At 39.0% G+C, this 17,449-nt stretch overlaps 1 protein-coding gene across 4 annotated transcripts in view; it reads right to left on the bottom strand.

Moving 5' to 3' along the window:
* HBS1L (HBS1 like translational GTPase) overlaps positions 1-17,449 on the bottom strand; it is a 122,634-nt gene that overhangs the window by 30,579 nt on the left and 74,606 nt on the right. For all 4 annotated transcript variants that reach the window (XM_038397311.2, XM_043511010.1, XM_043511009.1 and 1 more), the window contains one exon: positions 7,136-7,244. In XM_038397311.2, coding sequence (XP_038253239.1) covers positions 7,136-7,244 — 109 coding nt within the window. The remainder of the gene's footprint in view (positions 1-7,135; positions 7,245-17,449) is intronic.

Below are 17,449 nucleotides of genomic sequence, written 5' to 3' on the forward strand. Positions count from 1 at the left end.
ATTTCCGTTTCCTCCCCTTCAGCTTTCATAACCAAAACTACTTTTCCATATACATCAGAATTTTGTGATCAGCATGGTGTTCCGCTTCATCCTTTTATCACATGATGGCATCCAACAGTGTAGCCGGCTCATTTTCTGCCAGTTTTCAACCCTATTAGGAATCTCTTTCTTACTTTAGGCCAATGGTTTTCAAGCTGTGATCCATGGACCCCGGGAGGTCCATAGAATATGTCTAAGATTTCCGAAGGGGTCCATACCTCCATTTGAAATTTTTTAAGAGTCCACAAATGAAAAAGAGTTGAAAACCACTACTTTGGGCTATTTTCCATGACACAAATTGTAGGGAACAATTTAACCCAGATTTTCTAACTCTTGTAATTGTAATGTCAGAGACAGAATAGCTTATGATCTAGTCAGGTTTCTAACTAAAAAAAATCAGCCTGGTGAGGACCCACGTTGCACACCTGCAGAGGAAGTCTACTACATGTGCTACAAGAAGTGGCACTGGTGATTTCATAGGTCACACTCTTTCCCCAAATTCAGAACTAAACGAAATGGTCCCGTACTGTATCAGGACAACGTGTGGCTGGAGATGCCATCTTCCTGTTGGGATCTAAAGCCAAGGCCATGACTTTTGATGGTCATTAAAGACCCTGCCCCCATGGCACCCCGTTTAGGTGTGTGTGAGCACTTTTGTCTTGGTCACATTCAAATAAAATAAATCCCCCCTGTAATTTAAACTGAAGAAGCTATTCTTCACTTCCTGTGCTAAAGATCTGAAAGTAATGGATTATTAAAACATTCATATTTAAAAGTAGTTAAGGGGGGAAAATGACTGAATTTGAGCTAATCTACACAAAAATATATCATCCATCCATCCATGCTTGCTTTTGCTAGACAGTATTTCAAATCAGCACCTATTCTGCATTGTATACCAAAGTCCTTCATTTTTTTAAAAAATTACTTAAACAAATAGTATGTCAGGTTTAAACTGAATGCTTGTTCTGAAACAAACCAGTACTATGTTCATTTCATTCAAAATCACCTTCCCCAATTCCTGTCTGTTTAGACATTTATTTCATAAAACAAAATATATAATTAGTTTTTGCACCAAATACACATGCACAGAGAACTGTAGTGAGAGAGCTTTTCCCACTACATGAACAGCAGATTTAAAATATCAGAAGTTATAAAGTAGGCCAAATCAGTTTTGACAGAAGTCATGCATTATTTTGGACTTAAATATGTATATATACTTTACTTGTATGAGGCTTTTCCCATCAAGATTAAGACGCTCTTCCAGCCTTTTCGCTGAGATTTTTTTTTAGGTACTTATACTTCATAATTTTCACACCCACTGCTTTCAGATTGAAGTGTAATACTTGCACATATTCAAAAGAACAGATACACTTTATATTGGTCTCCTTATGACATTTAAAGATCTAGAGAGAAGTTCTTGCATAAGAAAAGAGGTCAAACTTGACTTTGTAGATGGCGACCCACTACCCTCCCCTTTCACTGTCTGCACGACTTCCCATGCTAATTAAAAACAAAGGTTAAACTATATGAAAGAACTATGAAGAAACTATATGAAACTGTAATTAATGCAACCCCAAAGCAGAATTCAGAAGTTTTTCTGCAGCTTTTCAAGCACTGTTCTAGAGATTTTTATACTAAGGCTACCCAAATACCAAGGCAAAGACAAAAAACCAAGAGCACTGAACAACAGATTCAAAAATTAATCACAGGTTATAACTTTTTATTGGCTTAACTATTTTTATGAAAGTCTCAATTTCTTAGAGTAATCTTTCTGAGAAAATTCTAATTAATACACAGCCATAAAAATTAGTCTTTGATAATTACTTAGAAAATGTAAAGCTTTATATGCAAGGGGATTTTCTTTCTTCAGATTTCTGGGTGCAATTGCAAGTACAGCAGTCTTTAGGGATCTCAAAATGCACAGTCAGAGACCATCAATTTATAAAAGTCACAAATCTCATCATTGGAAGCCTATGTGCACAGCCTCAACTATCCACCATCCTCCAGCAATACTATGATCCTTTTCAATGAGGCCCCTAATGGCTGGCTATCACTTCCCCCAGTTAGTCATTAGCTATTTGTCACATAAGTACCCTTACCTATAGTTCACTCTCCATGGGACTGAAGAAATTAAAAACAGAATGTCAAGTCCAGGGTGGGGGTCACTCCTCCCTTCCAAATCAGTGGGGAAAAAAGCTTATTGTTAGAAGTTCTCCCAGAAAAGAAGTCCTGCTGCCATGTGGCAAGGAGTCTTGCCTGAGTCCCCAGAGTGTCCTTCCCTGGTAATACAGATTTGAAACAGTGGACACTTAAACAAAACCTTTCCTCATCTCACTTCTGTGAGAGCTGCATGATGGGAACTGGGAAGGGGACTTGGGAAACACGAGGAGGGAAAGATTTTATAAAGGAGGATTTGGAGACTCTTGAGGAATGACACACTAGGTGTGCTGGTTGCAAAGGGAGATGAAAGCACAATAGGGAAGAAAGGAAAGGAGGTGAGGAAAAAGGGGAAGAGGGTAAAAGGAAGAGAAATTATAGAAGAAAAATGGAATGGAGAAGAACTACGCTGAGTAGCTGATTTCAGAGTAGCAGCCGTGTTAGTCTGTATTCGCAAAAAGAAAAGGAGTACTTGTGGCACCTTAGAGACTAACAAATTTATTAGAGCATAAGCTTTCGTGAGCTACAGCTCACTTCATCGGATGCATTTGCTGAGTAGCTGATGTAGCTGATGTAAGATAGAAAAGGAATAAAGAAAGGAGAAAAGGAAAGAAAAAGTAAGTAAAGTCACAATCTTAAGATTATTAAATGTATTCATTTGTATACTTATATTCTGGTTTGAGTATAAACCTAAGAGTAATAAGGGGAGGGGAGATTTGGGAATTCAAGGATCCGGATTGGAGAAGCGGAAGTGAGAATGATGTGCAATTGAAGATGGGAGGAAGGAGAAAATGGGCTTTACAAAGTAGAGGGTCAGGCAAATAGGTTGGGTGACCTGCTTATAAATGGGACAGGGAAAGTTGAGGGGCTCGGTTAATCAAATCCAAGTTCTCAACTTGACCAAAAACTTTATTTCAGGTACTATGATGTCATTGCTAGAAGAGGAAGCACCACAATGACATTTTATCAAACACATGACAATACTGCTACAACAGGAGACATTACTATCACTGATGCAACACCATGATGTGAATAGAAGCATCAAGATGATGAATCATAGTACCAAATACTCATGGAGCCTCAGTTGAAAAACCCGAAGCTGTATTTAAATTGATCATCAAACTTCCATCAAATAGGCAAAAACCAAAAAAACTATGAAAAAGTGACAGGTTTCAGAGTAGCAGCTGTCTTAGTCTGTATTCGCAAAAAGAAAAGGAGAACTTGTGGCACCTTCATCATCCGATGAAGTGAGCCGTAGCTCACAAAAGCTTATGCTCAAATAAATTTGTTAGTCTCTAAGGTGCCACAAGTACTCCTTTTCTTTTTATGAAAAAGTGAAGCAGTTCAAAACACAGTAGGATGAAACTCTGTCATTAATTTATGGAAGGAAAAGAAGCTTCAACAACCTCTATCCTAGAAGAATTCTCAAAGTGCTTACACAGTTGAGTGTTCTCAAATAATACATGCATACACCACTTTGTGATCTATGTACTTTTAGAGACTGATGTGTTAAAATATCTGTCTGTCTCAATACTGCAAATTAAGTAAAATGCAATAGAAAATGTGCAGTTCCATCTGTTATGGTTTAATTGTGTGAATGCATTACAAAATGTGCAATTTCTTCTGTTATGGTTTAATTATGTGAATTTCAGTTAAATATTCTTTGTAATCTTCCAGTCACGAGGGATACTAAACCTCTTTTGTACAGCAAGCTCTCTTTGGGAAACTTACATTTATTAAGGAAGCTCTCAAAATTGGTTTTCCCATTCCAAATTATAGTTACACACATTTGGTTAGCATAGCTGAAATAATTCTCATTTGCTTACATTTGCTCTGGTTTCTTTCATGAATTCAGGCACAAAAAGAAAGTGGTAATATTTTCCTTTGTTAATGGAGCAGAGAAGCAGTTTGTCAGAAATGAACAAACCACATTTTTTCAGGATAATCCCTGTAAAATATCCACCAACACGAAGAAAGGCAACCAGAACTCTATAAGCAATTCACAACTGCCAGTAACCATCCATTTGTTTTAATAAGCTTCTTTAAAGAAGAAAAGATCACACTTTATATTAAGGTTCCATTTACAGAGTTTATAAGGGATAAATAAAGTATTTATAAAATGTTTTAATAAACGCTTAATTGATTGTTATGGAGTCCAACAGATTCCTTATAACCTTCTGTAACACTGAAGTGCATTAATGGCTATAAGCACATACTACTCATCTCTGTAGTGCACTTATTAAAAAAAAATCTATTTTTAAACCTTTGTAAGCCATTTATAAATGGAATCTTAACATCAAGAGTGACCAAAGAAAGCTGATAAAGAATCTTTCATAAGTATTAATAAACTTTGCAATTCCCCCTGATCCTAAACAACATACTATTATGCTTTCAGTATTCCAGATCATACTAGTGTAAAAGAAAACACTGTAGTACAGAGACTCAGTATTGGCTTTTTTGTTTGTTTCAAGTTCAGAACTACATGTGTAACAGCTGCAAAGGAGTGATAAGTTTGTAAAGCAACACTCATATTTTGGCTAACCACTCTGTGTCTAGCTATAGGCACTGCCACTAGGCTTCCTACAGACTAAACTGTCCATTGTACGGCCTTCTCCAATGCGACTATGCATGTAAACCACAAATCTGATCAACTAACCCTCCAAAAAGTGCTCCTTGTTTGCCAGGATGCTTCTCTAGCCGTCTAGCAGGACTCTCTTCAGATCTCACATCTTACATAATCAATAATAATCTTTCCATGACTCCACTAGAGTAAACTCCATTAAGAAGGCAGGCTCCATTCAAATAATGGTAGCTTTTTGCACAGAACAAAGCCTTCCCCCATCCTAATTAATGCATCACTTCTATAACGTTCCCAACTATTTTTAAAGGAAGTACTGCATGAGAAATTAAACCTCTCTCAGAATATTGAGCATTCAAACTCAGCTCGATGACAAGTAGTTACTTCAGAGTTGAGGACTGCTATAATAGAAAACGGCACCACCACTAAAAGGGAGGCATATACAGTTCCAGTTCAGGGTCACTCAAGTGACAATCCTGCCAAAACTACTGACGATTTCAAGAAGAAAATGGACCACCAGCTGCCTATCCTGAATTTACTTTAGCCTCTGGATATGGGAGTAGTCTTCCAGAGTTGACCTCTCTGTTGCCCCAAGAAATGGACAACACAGGAACCCAAAGTGTGGCTGTTGTTCAACCAACGGTACATGCATGGGCAGCTCCAACCTGCCTTTTTTTTTTGTTTTTTTAATAAGAAGATTTTTAATTGTGATTTTTGTTGGGCACTTAAAAAACAAAACTATTCCTACAATCCTTATAGGACTGTTGAAGGATGGAGAACTTGATCACTTCCATCTACTTTTTCTCTTTCTTTTTTAGAAACTTTTACTCAGAGCAACAAGTTTTACCACTTCCCATGCAGAACCACAGACTATAAAAGGTGCCATAGGAAACACTAGAGAGGGAGGGTGATCTCCTGTCCGTACTGAAGTCAATGACAGTTTTGCCACTGATTTCAATGGGGAAAAAGATTTCACCCAGAGTCACTGGTTACTATGAACAGATGTGTGTCACTGGTCATATCTTAATTCTATTTCACAGATTCCCCAGCAGTAGTGGCAGGATTTTGAAAGACTCAAGGAGTTACATGTTAGATTCAACTTCCAACTCACAGATTATAATTTGCTCCAGGTAAATAGCTAAAAGTAGTTATTGCCACCTGATGAATATTCAATGTCCTGCGTGAAATTATAGTCTCAGTGCATGCCCCATGAGCTGACACCATATTACAAAACCACTATCACAATTGGAATTAATTGCCCTTAGATAGCATGGTTGATGGACAGTATAGAAAATCCTGTAACAGACAGAATTGCCAACTTTCTTGGCAGTCTTAGCAGAGGCAGAACACAGAATGCACATGAACATTTATAAAATGATCCCTCCAGAGCAGAGTTGTACACACCGATGAGCCGTGCAGGGCAGTTTTTTTTGCTGGTGCTTGTGATGTCCTTTTTCTGATTCAGACACTTAACATGCTGCTAAATTTTTCCTATCAAATGAATGAGTTTTACTATGGAAGAAAGCTGACTTCCCACAAAATGCTCTCATAGCTCAACTTCACGCTCCCTTTATTCCTGATATATTTCTAAAACTAAATCTTCCATTAACTTCCTTTTTTAAATACATAAAAAAAGGAATAGGAGATTCTACTGTTGCAATGTATGACACTTAGCTATTAGTCGCTTACTATTAAAGATTCAGCTCTCTGAACTTAGAATTTATTTTCAGAACTGTTTTCTTTAATCTGTTTGGTCTTTAGTCTGTGAAAGGAAAGACTACTCCTCAACAACTCCTAATTTAATCTGACCCTTCTAATTTTGCTCAATCATCGTATTTTTTTAAAGAAAGCACAAAAATGGCCAAATTCTGCCTTCTAATATAATGTGTATAGGCCTTACACTTAAGGCAATGGAAGTTGCATGTGCAATGGAGGGCAATTAGCCTGAAGTGATTATTTTCCCCATAAATTATGTTCTCATTGTTTAAGCTATTTCCTTTCAATGAATAACCAATTATAGTTTTTAGTGACTTGTCTCATAATTCCATTTAGAAAATTTATTTTTAAATAAACTAGCCTCCAGAAAGATAAGCGTTAGCATTCTATGAAGCGGATGTTTAAATAATCTGACTAGTTGATATCTCTGCACTATTCATAGTGAAAGGATTTGTTAAACTCACAACGTGAGATGCCTTCTTCTGAAAGTAATTATGAGTCAAACAAGAAGCCAAGATGGTTAGTTTTGCAGAATGTACACTAAAAACTCTGTAAAAAATATATAAAAAAGAAGTAAACTTGCTACAGGTGCACCAGTCTGAAAGAAGAACTGTTAAAGTATCTTGAGGATAAAGCCTGGTTTACCTTGGAACTTCAAATCCCATAGCTTGTTTCTTTCCAGACACAGTCATTTTGGTAACTTTCGGCACAATTTTAGAATCGATTCTGGTTGACTGGGAATCTCTTGGTTTTCCTAGCAGCAGAAAAATTAAAGTGTGAACTTAAAATTGGAACTAACATTGATGGAATAATAGAAGATTTTACAAACTAAACTCCTAATGTAACCCATTTTCTGGCAGCCCAGAAAGTGTGAATTTCACACTGAAAGCAAAATACAAACATTATCGTGTATCTACAATGTAATTACTCATGGGACGACATAAACAAATGTATTTCCAGTGAAAGGCTCTATTGTTTCTCCACTAATTTAGATGTAGACAGTGTCATTCAAAAGTTACACAATTTATTTTATAGAGTTTTTGCAGAAGATCAAGGGTATCTTCCCACAGACAATGAGAATGAAAAAAAGTTCTGTAGCTGATTCACTGGCTAGCAGAGTGGAGTTGATTTGTTCTTGTTGAATGTATGTATCTTAAATGAGAGTGCTTCAGGTCACCTATTTTTACTACTATTTAAAACTAACCAAACCAAGCATATAATACGGTTTTACTTTGAATTATGTGAACTGGTATTCCAGTGGTCTTGCAAATCCTAACAAATTTGCAATCAAATTCCTTTGAAGGCTGTACAAAAGGGTCATTGATCTCTGAAAGAGAAGAATCTCACAATTCCAGCAACCTTCTTCTTAAGTCAGGCTCCGAGATGCAGTCATATTGTCCAATAAACCAGTAATTCTAATTTTCAACACCAAATGAACAATTCTTTCTTGATGAATAAGTATTTAAATTGTTCTGCCTGACCATAATAAAGATGGGTTAAGAGTAGTTTGATCCTACCACTCAATGGTTAATTTTTACTGTATGTTAAGCACAACAGCTATATCTTCAAAACCACACAATTAAATTGCTAAACAGGTTATATATAATTGTGGTCAAAGCTCTTAAAGTTATGTTTCAGGTGAGGAAACAGAATACCACAGACAGTTCTTTAATAGAGAGCAAGCCAAAAGAGCATGTGCTTTTTTTTTTTTTTTTTTTTTAAAAAGATCCCACAGCTGGTCACAATATTAAATATTTAATTAATGAGTTTATCTTCATCTCTCTTTGCTCAATTTTCCCCACCTTTAAAATGAGGATAATGATGATCACTTTTATTTGTAAAGCATTTGGAGATCTATGGGTGAAATGTGCTTACAAGAGCTAAGTATTATTAATACAACGATTTTTATGTGATTTATATATATATATATTATATATATTACACACACACACACAAACTGCAAATTTTTAGATTTAAAAATCTTATTCAAATATGGAAAATAATAATTGGTTTTGATCAAGCACACACATCCATAGGAGGTATAAATAAGGGATAAAATAAAATAAAATGCAAGAAGATAAAAGAGTGATAGACATGAAAAACTCAGAGTTACTTATGACATATGCATGAGATGTTATTAAGTTTATGGATCATACACAAATATGATGCAGCTAGTAATGCATAAATTACACAACTGTCTAAAATAAATGGTGGGGATTGAAAACTTCTCATTTTGCATGGGTCACAGACCACTGGTTGAAAAGAGTATTTGTTTGGTTTTAAAGCACTTACACAGGTCAACTAAAGACTATCTAAACTGAGAGCTAATCAACCTGAAAAATTACATCATTTTGCTTTTTCTCTTCCCACTGATATCTCTTTAGCAGCCATATCTCAAAATGCTTATTTAATTTAATTTTATTACTTTTTGACCCCATTAATGCCTTAAAAACTAAAACTTAAATCCTAAAAAAAATGTGATTCTAGACTCTGTAATTATATTTCTTTTTGTAGCTCACAGAAAACTAGTATCCACCCCCCAGAGAAAAGTTTTAACATAACATAAGAATGGCCATAGTGGATCAGATGAATGGTCCATCTAGCCCAGTATCCTGTCTTCCGCCAGTGGCCAGTGCAAGATGCTTCAGAGGAATGCACAGAATAGGGCAATTTACTGAGAGATCCATCACCTGTCATCCAGTCCCAGCTTCTGGCAGTCAGAGGTTTAGGGACACCCAGAGCATGGGGTTGTGTCCCTGATCATCTTGGCTAATGGCCATTGATCGACCTATGGTCTATGAACTTATCTAATTCTTTTTTTGAACCCAGTTATACTTTGGGCCTTCACAACATCCCTTGGCAACAAGTTCCACAGGTTGACTGTGCATTGTATGAAAGAAGTATTTCCTTATGTTTGCTTTAAAATTGTTGAGTTATTAACTTCATTGGTGATTCCTGGTTCTTGTGTTCACTGCAGGAATAAATAACACTTCCTTATTCACTTTCTTCACAACATTCATGATTTTGTAGATCTCTATCATATCCCCCTTGTTGTCTCTTTTCTAAGATGAACCGTTCCAGTCTTTTTAATCTCTCCTCTTGTGGAAGTGGTTACAAATCCCTAACCATTTCTGTTGCCCTTCTCTGTACTTTTTCCAGTTCTAGCATAGCTTTTTTTAGATGGGGTGACCAGAATTGCACACAGTACTGAAGTTGTGGGAGTACCATGGATTTATATACTGGCATTATATGTTCCCCTTATTATCTATCTATCCCTTTACTAATGGTTCCTAACATTCTATTAGCTTTTTTGACTGCCGTTACACATTGAGCTGATCTTTACAGAGAACTGTCCGCAATGACTCCAAGATCTTTTTCTTGAGTGCTAACAGCTAATTTAGATTACATTTTGTATGTATAGTTGGAATTATGTAAATTACTGTGCATTTATCAACATTGAATTTCATCTGTCATTTTGTTCCCCAGCCACCAGTTTTGTGAGATCCCCTGTAATTCTTTGCAGTCCACTTTGGACTTAACTATACTTAGTCATTTTTATTGTCTGCAAACTTTGCCACCTCACTGTTTACCCATTTCCAGATCATTTATAAAAGAAAAATTTAGCTACACCACTCCCAGCACAAATCTTCAAGGGACTCCGTTATTTACCTCTCTCCACTGTGAAAACTGATCATTTATTTCTACCCTTTGTTTTCTTTCTTTTAACCAGTTACTGGTCCATGAGAGGATCTTCTCTCTTTTCCCATGACAGGCTTACTTTGCTTAAGAGCCTTGTCAAAGGCTTTCTGAAAGTCCAAGTACAGTATATCCAATGGATCACCCTTGTCCACGTTTGTTGACTCCCTCAAAAAATTCTAATAGATTGGTGAGACACAATTTCCTTTGACTCTTCCCCATCATATCATGTTCATCTGTGTCTCTGTTTGCAATTATAGTAAAGAACGGAATTATCAGTTTCCCTGGTACTGACATTAGGCTTACTGGCCTGCAATTGCCAGTAGCACCGATGGAGCCATTTTATAAAAATAGATGTTACATTAGCTATCCTTCAGTCATCTGGTACAGAGGCTGATTAAGCAATAGATTATATACCACAGTTAGTAGTACTGCAATTTCATATCTCAGTTCCTTCAGAACTCTTGGGTGAATACCATCTGGTCCTGGTGACTTCTTACTGTTTAATTTACCAATTTGTTCCAAAACCTCCTCTACTGATCTGTCACTTAGGCTAATTCTACACTACCACGCTAAGTCAACCTACGCTATGCAACTTCAGCTACATGAATAATGTAGCTGGAGTCAATGTACCTTAGGTCGAGTTACCGCAGGGCCTACACCACAAGGGGTCAACAGGAGAAACTCTCCCGTCGACTTACCTTACTCTTCTCATCAGGGGTAGAATACAGGGGTCAAATACAGGGACTGACTGGAGAACGATCTGCTGTTAATTTGGCGCGTCTTCACTAGACCCGTTAAATCGACCGCCGGTGGATTGATCTCAGAGCGTCAATCCCGGCTGTAGTGTAGATGTAGTCCTAGAAAGCATAGCTCAGATCTGGGAAGCTCCCTCACATTCTCTGCAGTGAAGACCATTTTAAAGAATTCTTTTAGCTTCTCCACAACAGCCTTGTCTTTCTTGAGTGCTCCTTTAGCATCTCAATCATCCAGTGGCCTCACTGATTGTTTTGCAGGCTTTCTGCTTCAGATGAACTTTTTAAAAAATTGCTATTACTTTGTGTATCTTTTACTAGTTACTCTTCAAATTCTTTTTTGGCCAGCCTAATTATACTTTTATTCTCGACTTGCCAGAGTTTATGTTCCATTCTATTTTCCTCAGTAGGATCTGACTTCCAATTTTTTAAAGATGTCTTTTTGTCTCTAACCACCTCTTTAACTCTGCTGTTTAGAGACAGTAGCATTTTTCATGCTCTTACTTTTTTTTTTTTTTTGGTTAAATTTGGTGTGTTTGTAGAGACAAACACACACACACACACACACACACACACACACACACACAGAGTTTGAGCCTCTATTATGGCATTTTAAAAAAATTTCTTGTAGCTTGCAGGCATTTCACTTTTGTGACTGTTCCTTTTAATTTCCATTTATCTAATTACTCATTTTTGTGTTGTTTCCCTTTTTGAAGTAAAGTGCTACTGTGGTTATTTTCTTTGGCATTTCCCCTGTACAAGAATGTTACATTTAATTACATTACAGTCACTATTACCAAGTGATTCAGCTATATTCACCTCTTGGACCAGAATCTGTGCGCCACTTAGGACTAAATCAAGAATTACCTCTCCCTTTGAAGCAGCTAGTCCTGGAACCCACAAGAAACAGTCTTTAACAGCATCTAAATACTTTATCTCTCTATCCTGTCCTGAGGTGACATGTTCCCAGTTAATATAGGGATAACTGAAATTTCCTGTTATTATTGGGTTTTCTATTATTGTAGCCTCTCTAATCTCCCTGAGCATTTCACAATCACCACCACCATTCTGGTCAGGTGGTCATTAATATATTACTACTGCTATACTCATTATTCAAGCATGGAATTTCTATCCATAGAGATTCTATGGTACAGTTTGATTTATTTAAGATTTTACTATATTTGACTCTATGCTTTCTTTCACTTATAGTGCCACTCTCCTCCAGTCCTATATATTTTATACTCTGGTATTACCGTATTCCATTGATTATCATTGTTCACCCAAGTTCTGTGATGCCTATTACATCAATATCCTCATTTACTACAAAGCTCTCAAGATCACCAATCTTAGTTTATTTAGAGTTCTAGCATTTGTATACAAGCACTCATAAAATTTGTCACAATTTAGCTATCTACCATTATGTGATGTAAATTAATGGAACTCTTTGTTTAATTGTTTGTTTCCATTTCTACCTGTATTTTATAAACTTCTATCATCTCTCTTTACTAGGATATAGAGCATCCCCTTTAATAAATCCTCCCTTAAGGGATATATCCGTCCAAACTGTGGGCACCTATGCACCTCTCAGCTTTCCCCCAGCTCTTAGTTTAAATACTCTTCTATGACCTTCTAAATTTTACATGACAACAATCTGGTTCCGTTTTGGTTTAGGTGGAGCCTCTCTTTCCTGTATAAGCTCCTCATTTCCCAAAAGGTTCCACAGTTCCTAATAAACCTAAATCCCTCCTCTCTACACCAGTCTCATATCCATGCATCTAGATCCTCCAGTTCTGCCGGTCTAACTGGCCCTGCACGTGGAACTGCAAACATTTCAGAGAATTCTACCATGGAGGTCCTGGACTTTACTCTCTTATCTAGCAGCCTATATTTAGCCTCCAGGACCTCTCTCCTATGTTTCCCTATGTCATTGGTATCTACATGTACCACGACCACCAGCTCCTCCCCAGCACTACATATAAGTCTATCTAGATGTCTTGAGAGGTCTGCAACCTTCGTACCCCAAAGGCAATTCACCATGCTGTTCTCCCAGTAATCACAAACCCAGCTATATTTCTAATAATTGAATATCCCATTACTAATACCTGTCTCTTCCCTACAAAAGTGGTACCTTCCGCTGGAGAAATATCCTCAGTGTGAGAGAATACCATGACATCATCTGCAAGGAAGGTTCTAACTATCGGATCATTTCCCTCTGTGCCAGTTTGATGTTCTCTTTCTCAGAGACTTTCAGCCTCCTCAACAGCACAGATACTGTCAGGATGAGGGTGGGACCACTGTACCGTGTTCTTGAAAGTCTTGTGTGCATACCTCTGTCTCCCTTAGCTCCGCCAGTTCAGTCACTCTGGTCTCACTCTTGGTCTCTGAGGGCCATGAGCTGATTGCACCAGTTGGACCACTCTGAGTTAGTATACAGAAACAGCTCTGATTTCTAAATCTAGCTGTTTGACACAGTGAATGATAAAAACTGAAATGGTGGGAGGACAAGAGAGAGAAACTGAAATGCTTGTGGAGAAATCAAGATAATGAACAGTAATATGTAATTTTTGGATCTATCTCGCAACCTAGCAGGGATAAGGACACAGGATACATACCATCTGAAATCTGAAAGTCCTGGGTTTGCAAGGGTATACAGTAATTATTTCTAAACCTGAAGATTCATGAGATTTAAAATTAAAAGTTTCACTGGTCTCTACATCAAGTAGCATGTTTTTGTCAACGATCCAAGGGCTAAATACCTCAAGTCCCCATGTAATTTTAATTCCCTGAATGTATTTGTCATCTGTTTCTGAGAAAGCAAACCAAATATCTTCAAATGCATTAAACAAATTTAATTTCTCACTTGTTTGATAAAATTTTTCAAAACCTGAGAATCAAGATTACAATGTCTTTTTGACATTTCAAATTATGTATTTCCACTTTGGTAGTAATGTTTAAGCACTCAAAATTGCATGCAGTAAAAACTACATTTTATATTGTAGAACAGACATCAAGTAATTCAATTAAGCGAATAAGATTCCTTAGGAAGATTCTGTATATAGCCAGGAAATCAGGATTGAAAGAGAGTTAAACCAAAGCCTAAAGCATTCATGTTGTGCAATATTACGCAGCAAGTTGGAACTAAATCTAGAAAATTTTAAGAGTTGGACAAAGAAGTGGGAACAAAATGTGAATGACATGAAGAATCAGATGGGAAAGCTGTCTGATTATTTCCCAAACTGTAAAAATAATGCAATCGTGTCAGCGTTTAAACTAAAAATAAACTCTTTAGCATTGCAATACCACTTCAGTACAGGAAGCAGGTTCGGAGCAAATAATGAACACACAAATGGAACTGCAGTAAGATAGCACGGTAGCACACAAATAGATACAACTTCAAACCAAGATTACTTTATTATTTATACTGATAGGGGCACATCTGAAGCACTCTATGCATGTTAGTTGTTTATAAAAACACAATATAATAAATGGAGCAATACTGGACTGTGAGCACTTCGGGTAAGGACTGTGCCTTCTTGTCTTTTGGAAAATACTTCACACACTGTGGACACCAATGAAAATATATACATAAAATGTTAGCAAGAAAGTCTCCCAACTCAATACAAACAAAACTCTCTCTTCTTTTCCGTTCCCCATCAATCCACTCCCCCCAAAGGAAGGCAGGGAGAACAAATCGCCCTTGTATAGTTCCCTAGGAACAATAAGGCCTTGTCTACACTGGCAAGTTTCTACACATTAAAACAGCTTTCTGCATTGTAACTCCCGAGACGTACACACTTAGTGAGCAGAAAGTGCACAGCTGCAGGGCTATAAAACAACCACCCCAAAGAACGGCGTTACAGCTTTCTGCATCGGGGGTACAGTGCAGCGGTGCCAGTGTAGATACCCTGGTCAATTACAGCACTGCAACTGGCATCCAGGAGGTGTCCCACAATGCCTGTTTTTGCCTCTCTGGTTATCGGTTTGAACTCTACTGCCCTGCCCTCGGGTGACCATAAGCCCCGCTCCTTAAATTCCTTGGGAATTTTGAAAGTCCCCTTCCTGCGTGTTCGGTGATGCGTGCAGTGGTCTCAGTGCATCTTTCCAGGTGACCATGCCTGCTCCACACATCAGACAATCCCACTTCGAGCAATGCCAAGCTGCAGGACCTCATCAGCATTTGGGAAGAGGAGACTGTCCAGTCCCAGCTGTGCTCCAGCCGTAGGAATTATACCTACTGACAAATTTCATGATGCATGACAGAAAGGGGCCATGACCAGGACACACTGCAGTGCAGGGTCAAAGTGAAGGAGTTGCGGAACGCCTACCATAAGGCACGGGAGGTAAACTGCAGCAACAATGCTACGCCCATGAGCTGCTGGTTCTATAGAGAGCTGGACGCGATACTCCAGTGGTATCTCCTGGTGGAGACTCCACCTCCACTGCGAAGGTGACTGTAGATACTTTGGTGGTTCGTGTGCCAGTCGAGAGTGAACCGAGCCAGGAGGAGGAAATCTTGGACGAGGATGTGGAGGGAGAGGGGGACGCAGAGGCAAAGGATGACTCAGAGGCTAGAGACACATGCAGCCAGGAGCTCGTCTCTATCTTGGAGGATGCTAGCCAGTCACAGCAGTCAGATTTTGTGAAACGCAAACAGAAGAGGAGGCCCCTGGTAAGTGGCTTTGATTTTGGGAATCGCTGAAGTGAATTTTGGAGGGCAGGAGGGTTGTAGAAAGAAGGCTTGTGTTTGTGTGATGTGTGTACCACCACATGCCTAGTCTGTGTGGCGGAACAGGGTGTTGATTGACTCCCTCACTTCATGAGAATCTGCCTCAGAGATCTACAGAAAACTCTCATGAAGATACTGGGCAATCCACAGCCACAGGTTCTTTGGCAGAGCTGCTTTGTTTCTTGCCCCATTAAGGGTAACTTTTCCGCAGCACTCTGCCATCACTGAGTTGGGGGAGAAGGGACCATTGCTGCACACAGGTGAACCGAATAAGGGCCAGGGCAGAAGCCGCAGTCTTGGAGAAGACCCTCCCTTGATTCCCTGCTCACCCTCACCATCGAGATATCTTCCATAATGAATGCCTGCGGTCAGCCAGCTAGTGACTGGTATGTGAATAGTGGCTGAGTTTTAAATCACTGAATCAGTGGTCTGTGTGTTGCAAACAATACTGCTTCTCTAAAATGTTGCATTTTGGCTTCATAGATTTGACCTTGGGAGCCCAGTCTCCCTCTTCATTATCAGCAGCTGAACGGCTGCTCAGAATTAGAAAGCGGCCACAAAGAACTAAGGAGGACTTTCTGCGTGAGGTCATGATGCACTCCGCGGCCGAAAAACAAGAACCGAAGGATTGGTAGGACAGTGAGAAGAGGGACTGAAAGGAGAACGTGGTGTGCCAGAACGAAGCTATGGAGAGGTTCTTAAACATTATGAAGCACCAAGCAAATACATTCTAGGCACCACTACCACTGCAAACCAAGCAGCTCCACGCCCACCCTCTCCTGCAGTCATTGTCGCAGAACTTTTTCCTATACATCCCCCAGACACTGCCAACACACTCTTATCAACCTCCTGGCGCCAGTCTGTACCCACTGCATTCCACTCCTCCTCCATCACAGCCAGCATTCCAGTACCACTGCACTCAACACCCATCCCTCTGCAATTTAGCACTGCTAAAGTGCAGTACCCACTGCACTGTTCTCCAAAGGAGAAGGTTGGATGGATATATATATATATATATATACTGGCCATATAAAAATCTTTAACCATCCCAGGACCCCACCCCCTTCTGGGACGTTCCCTTCTCCCATCCCCTTCAGTGCCGATGTGTTTTTTGGTTTGTCTCTCTTCTCCAGTTGTTGTTTTTTAATAAAAGAATTGTGTTGATTTGAAAGCAATCTTTATTCTATTAATTGAAAGCAGACAGAGCCCTGCAAAGCAACAGGCAATTTTCTTAAACCTTCATAGTGCATTGTCTGTGCCAATCACAATCACCTCCCAGCATTACAAACACTGCACTCCCGAGCACAGCAGCAAATACTAGTGGCTTTCAGCTTCAAATTGTTGCCTCAAGGCATCTCTGATTCTTATGGCCCCGGGCTGCGCCCCTCTAATAGCCCTGGTCTCTGGCTGTTCAAATTCAGACTCCAGACACTGAGCCTCAGTGGCCCAGCCCTGAGTGAAGTTTTCACCCTTCCCTTCACAAATATTATGGAGCATTCAGCACGCAGCTATAAGCATGGGAATATTGTCCAGCCAGGTCCAGCCTCTCATATAGGCAGTGCCAGCAGGCCTTTAAATGGCTAAACGCACACTCAACCACTCCTTGCTGCTATCAAGGTGCCCCATGTATGGCTTCATAAGCCACGGCATTAAGGGGTAGGCGGGGTCTCCCAGGATCACAATGCCATTTCGACTTCCCCTATGGTGATCTTCTGGTCCGGGAAGGAAGTCCCTGCTTGCAGCTGCCTGAACAGGCACTGTGTTCCAAAAGATGTGTGCATC

Source organism: Dermochelys coriacea, chromosome 3, assembly GCF_009764565.3.
Source record: "Dermochelys coriacea isolate rDerCor1 chromosome 3, rDerCor1.pri.v4, whole genome shotgun sequence".
Classification (NCBI taxonomy): domain Eukaryota; kingdom Metazoa; phylum Chordata; order Testudines; family Dermochelyidae; genus Dermochelys; species Dermochelys coriacea.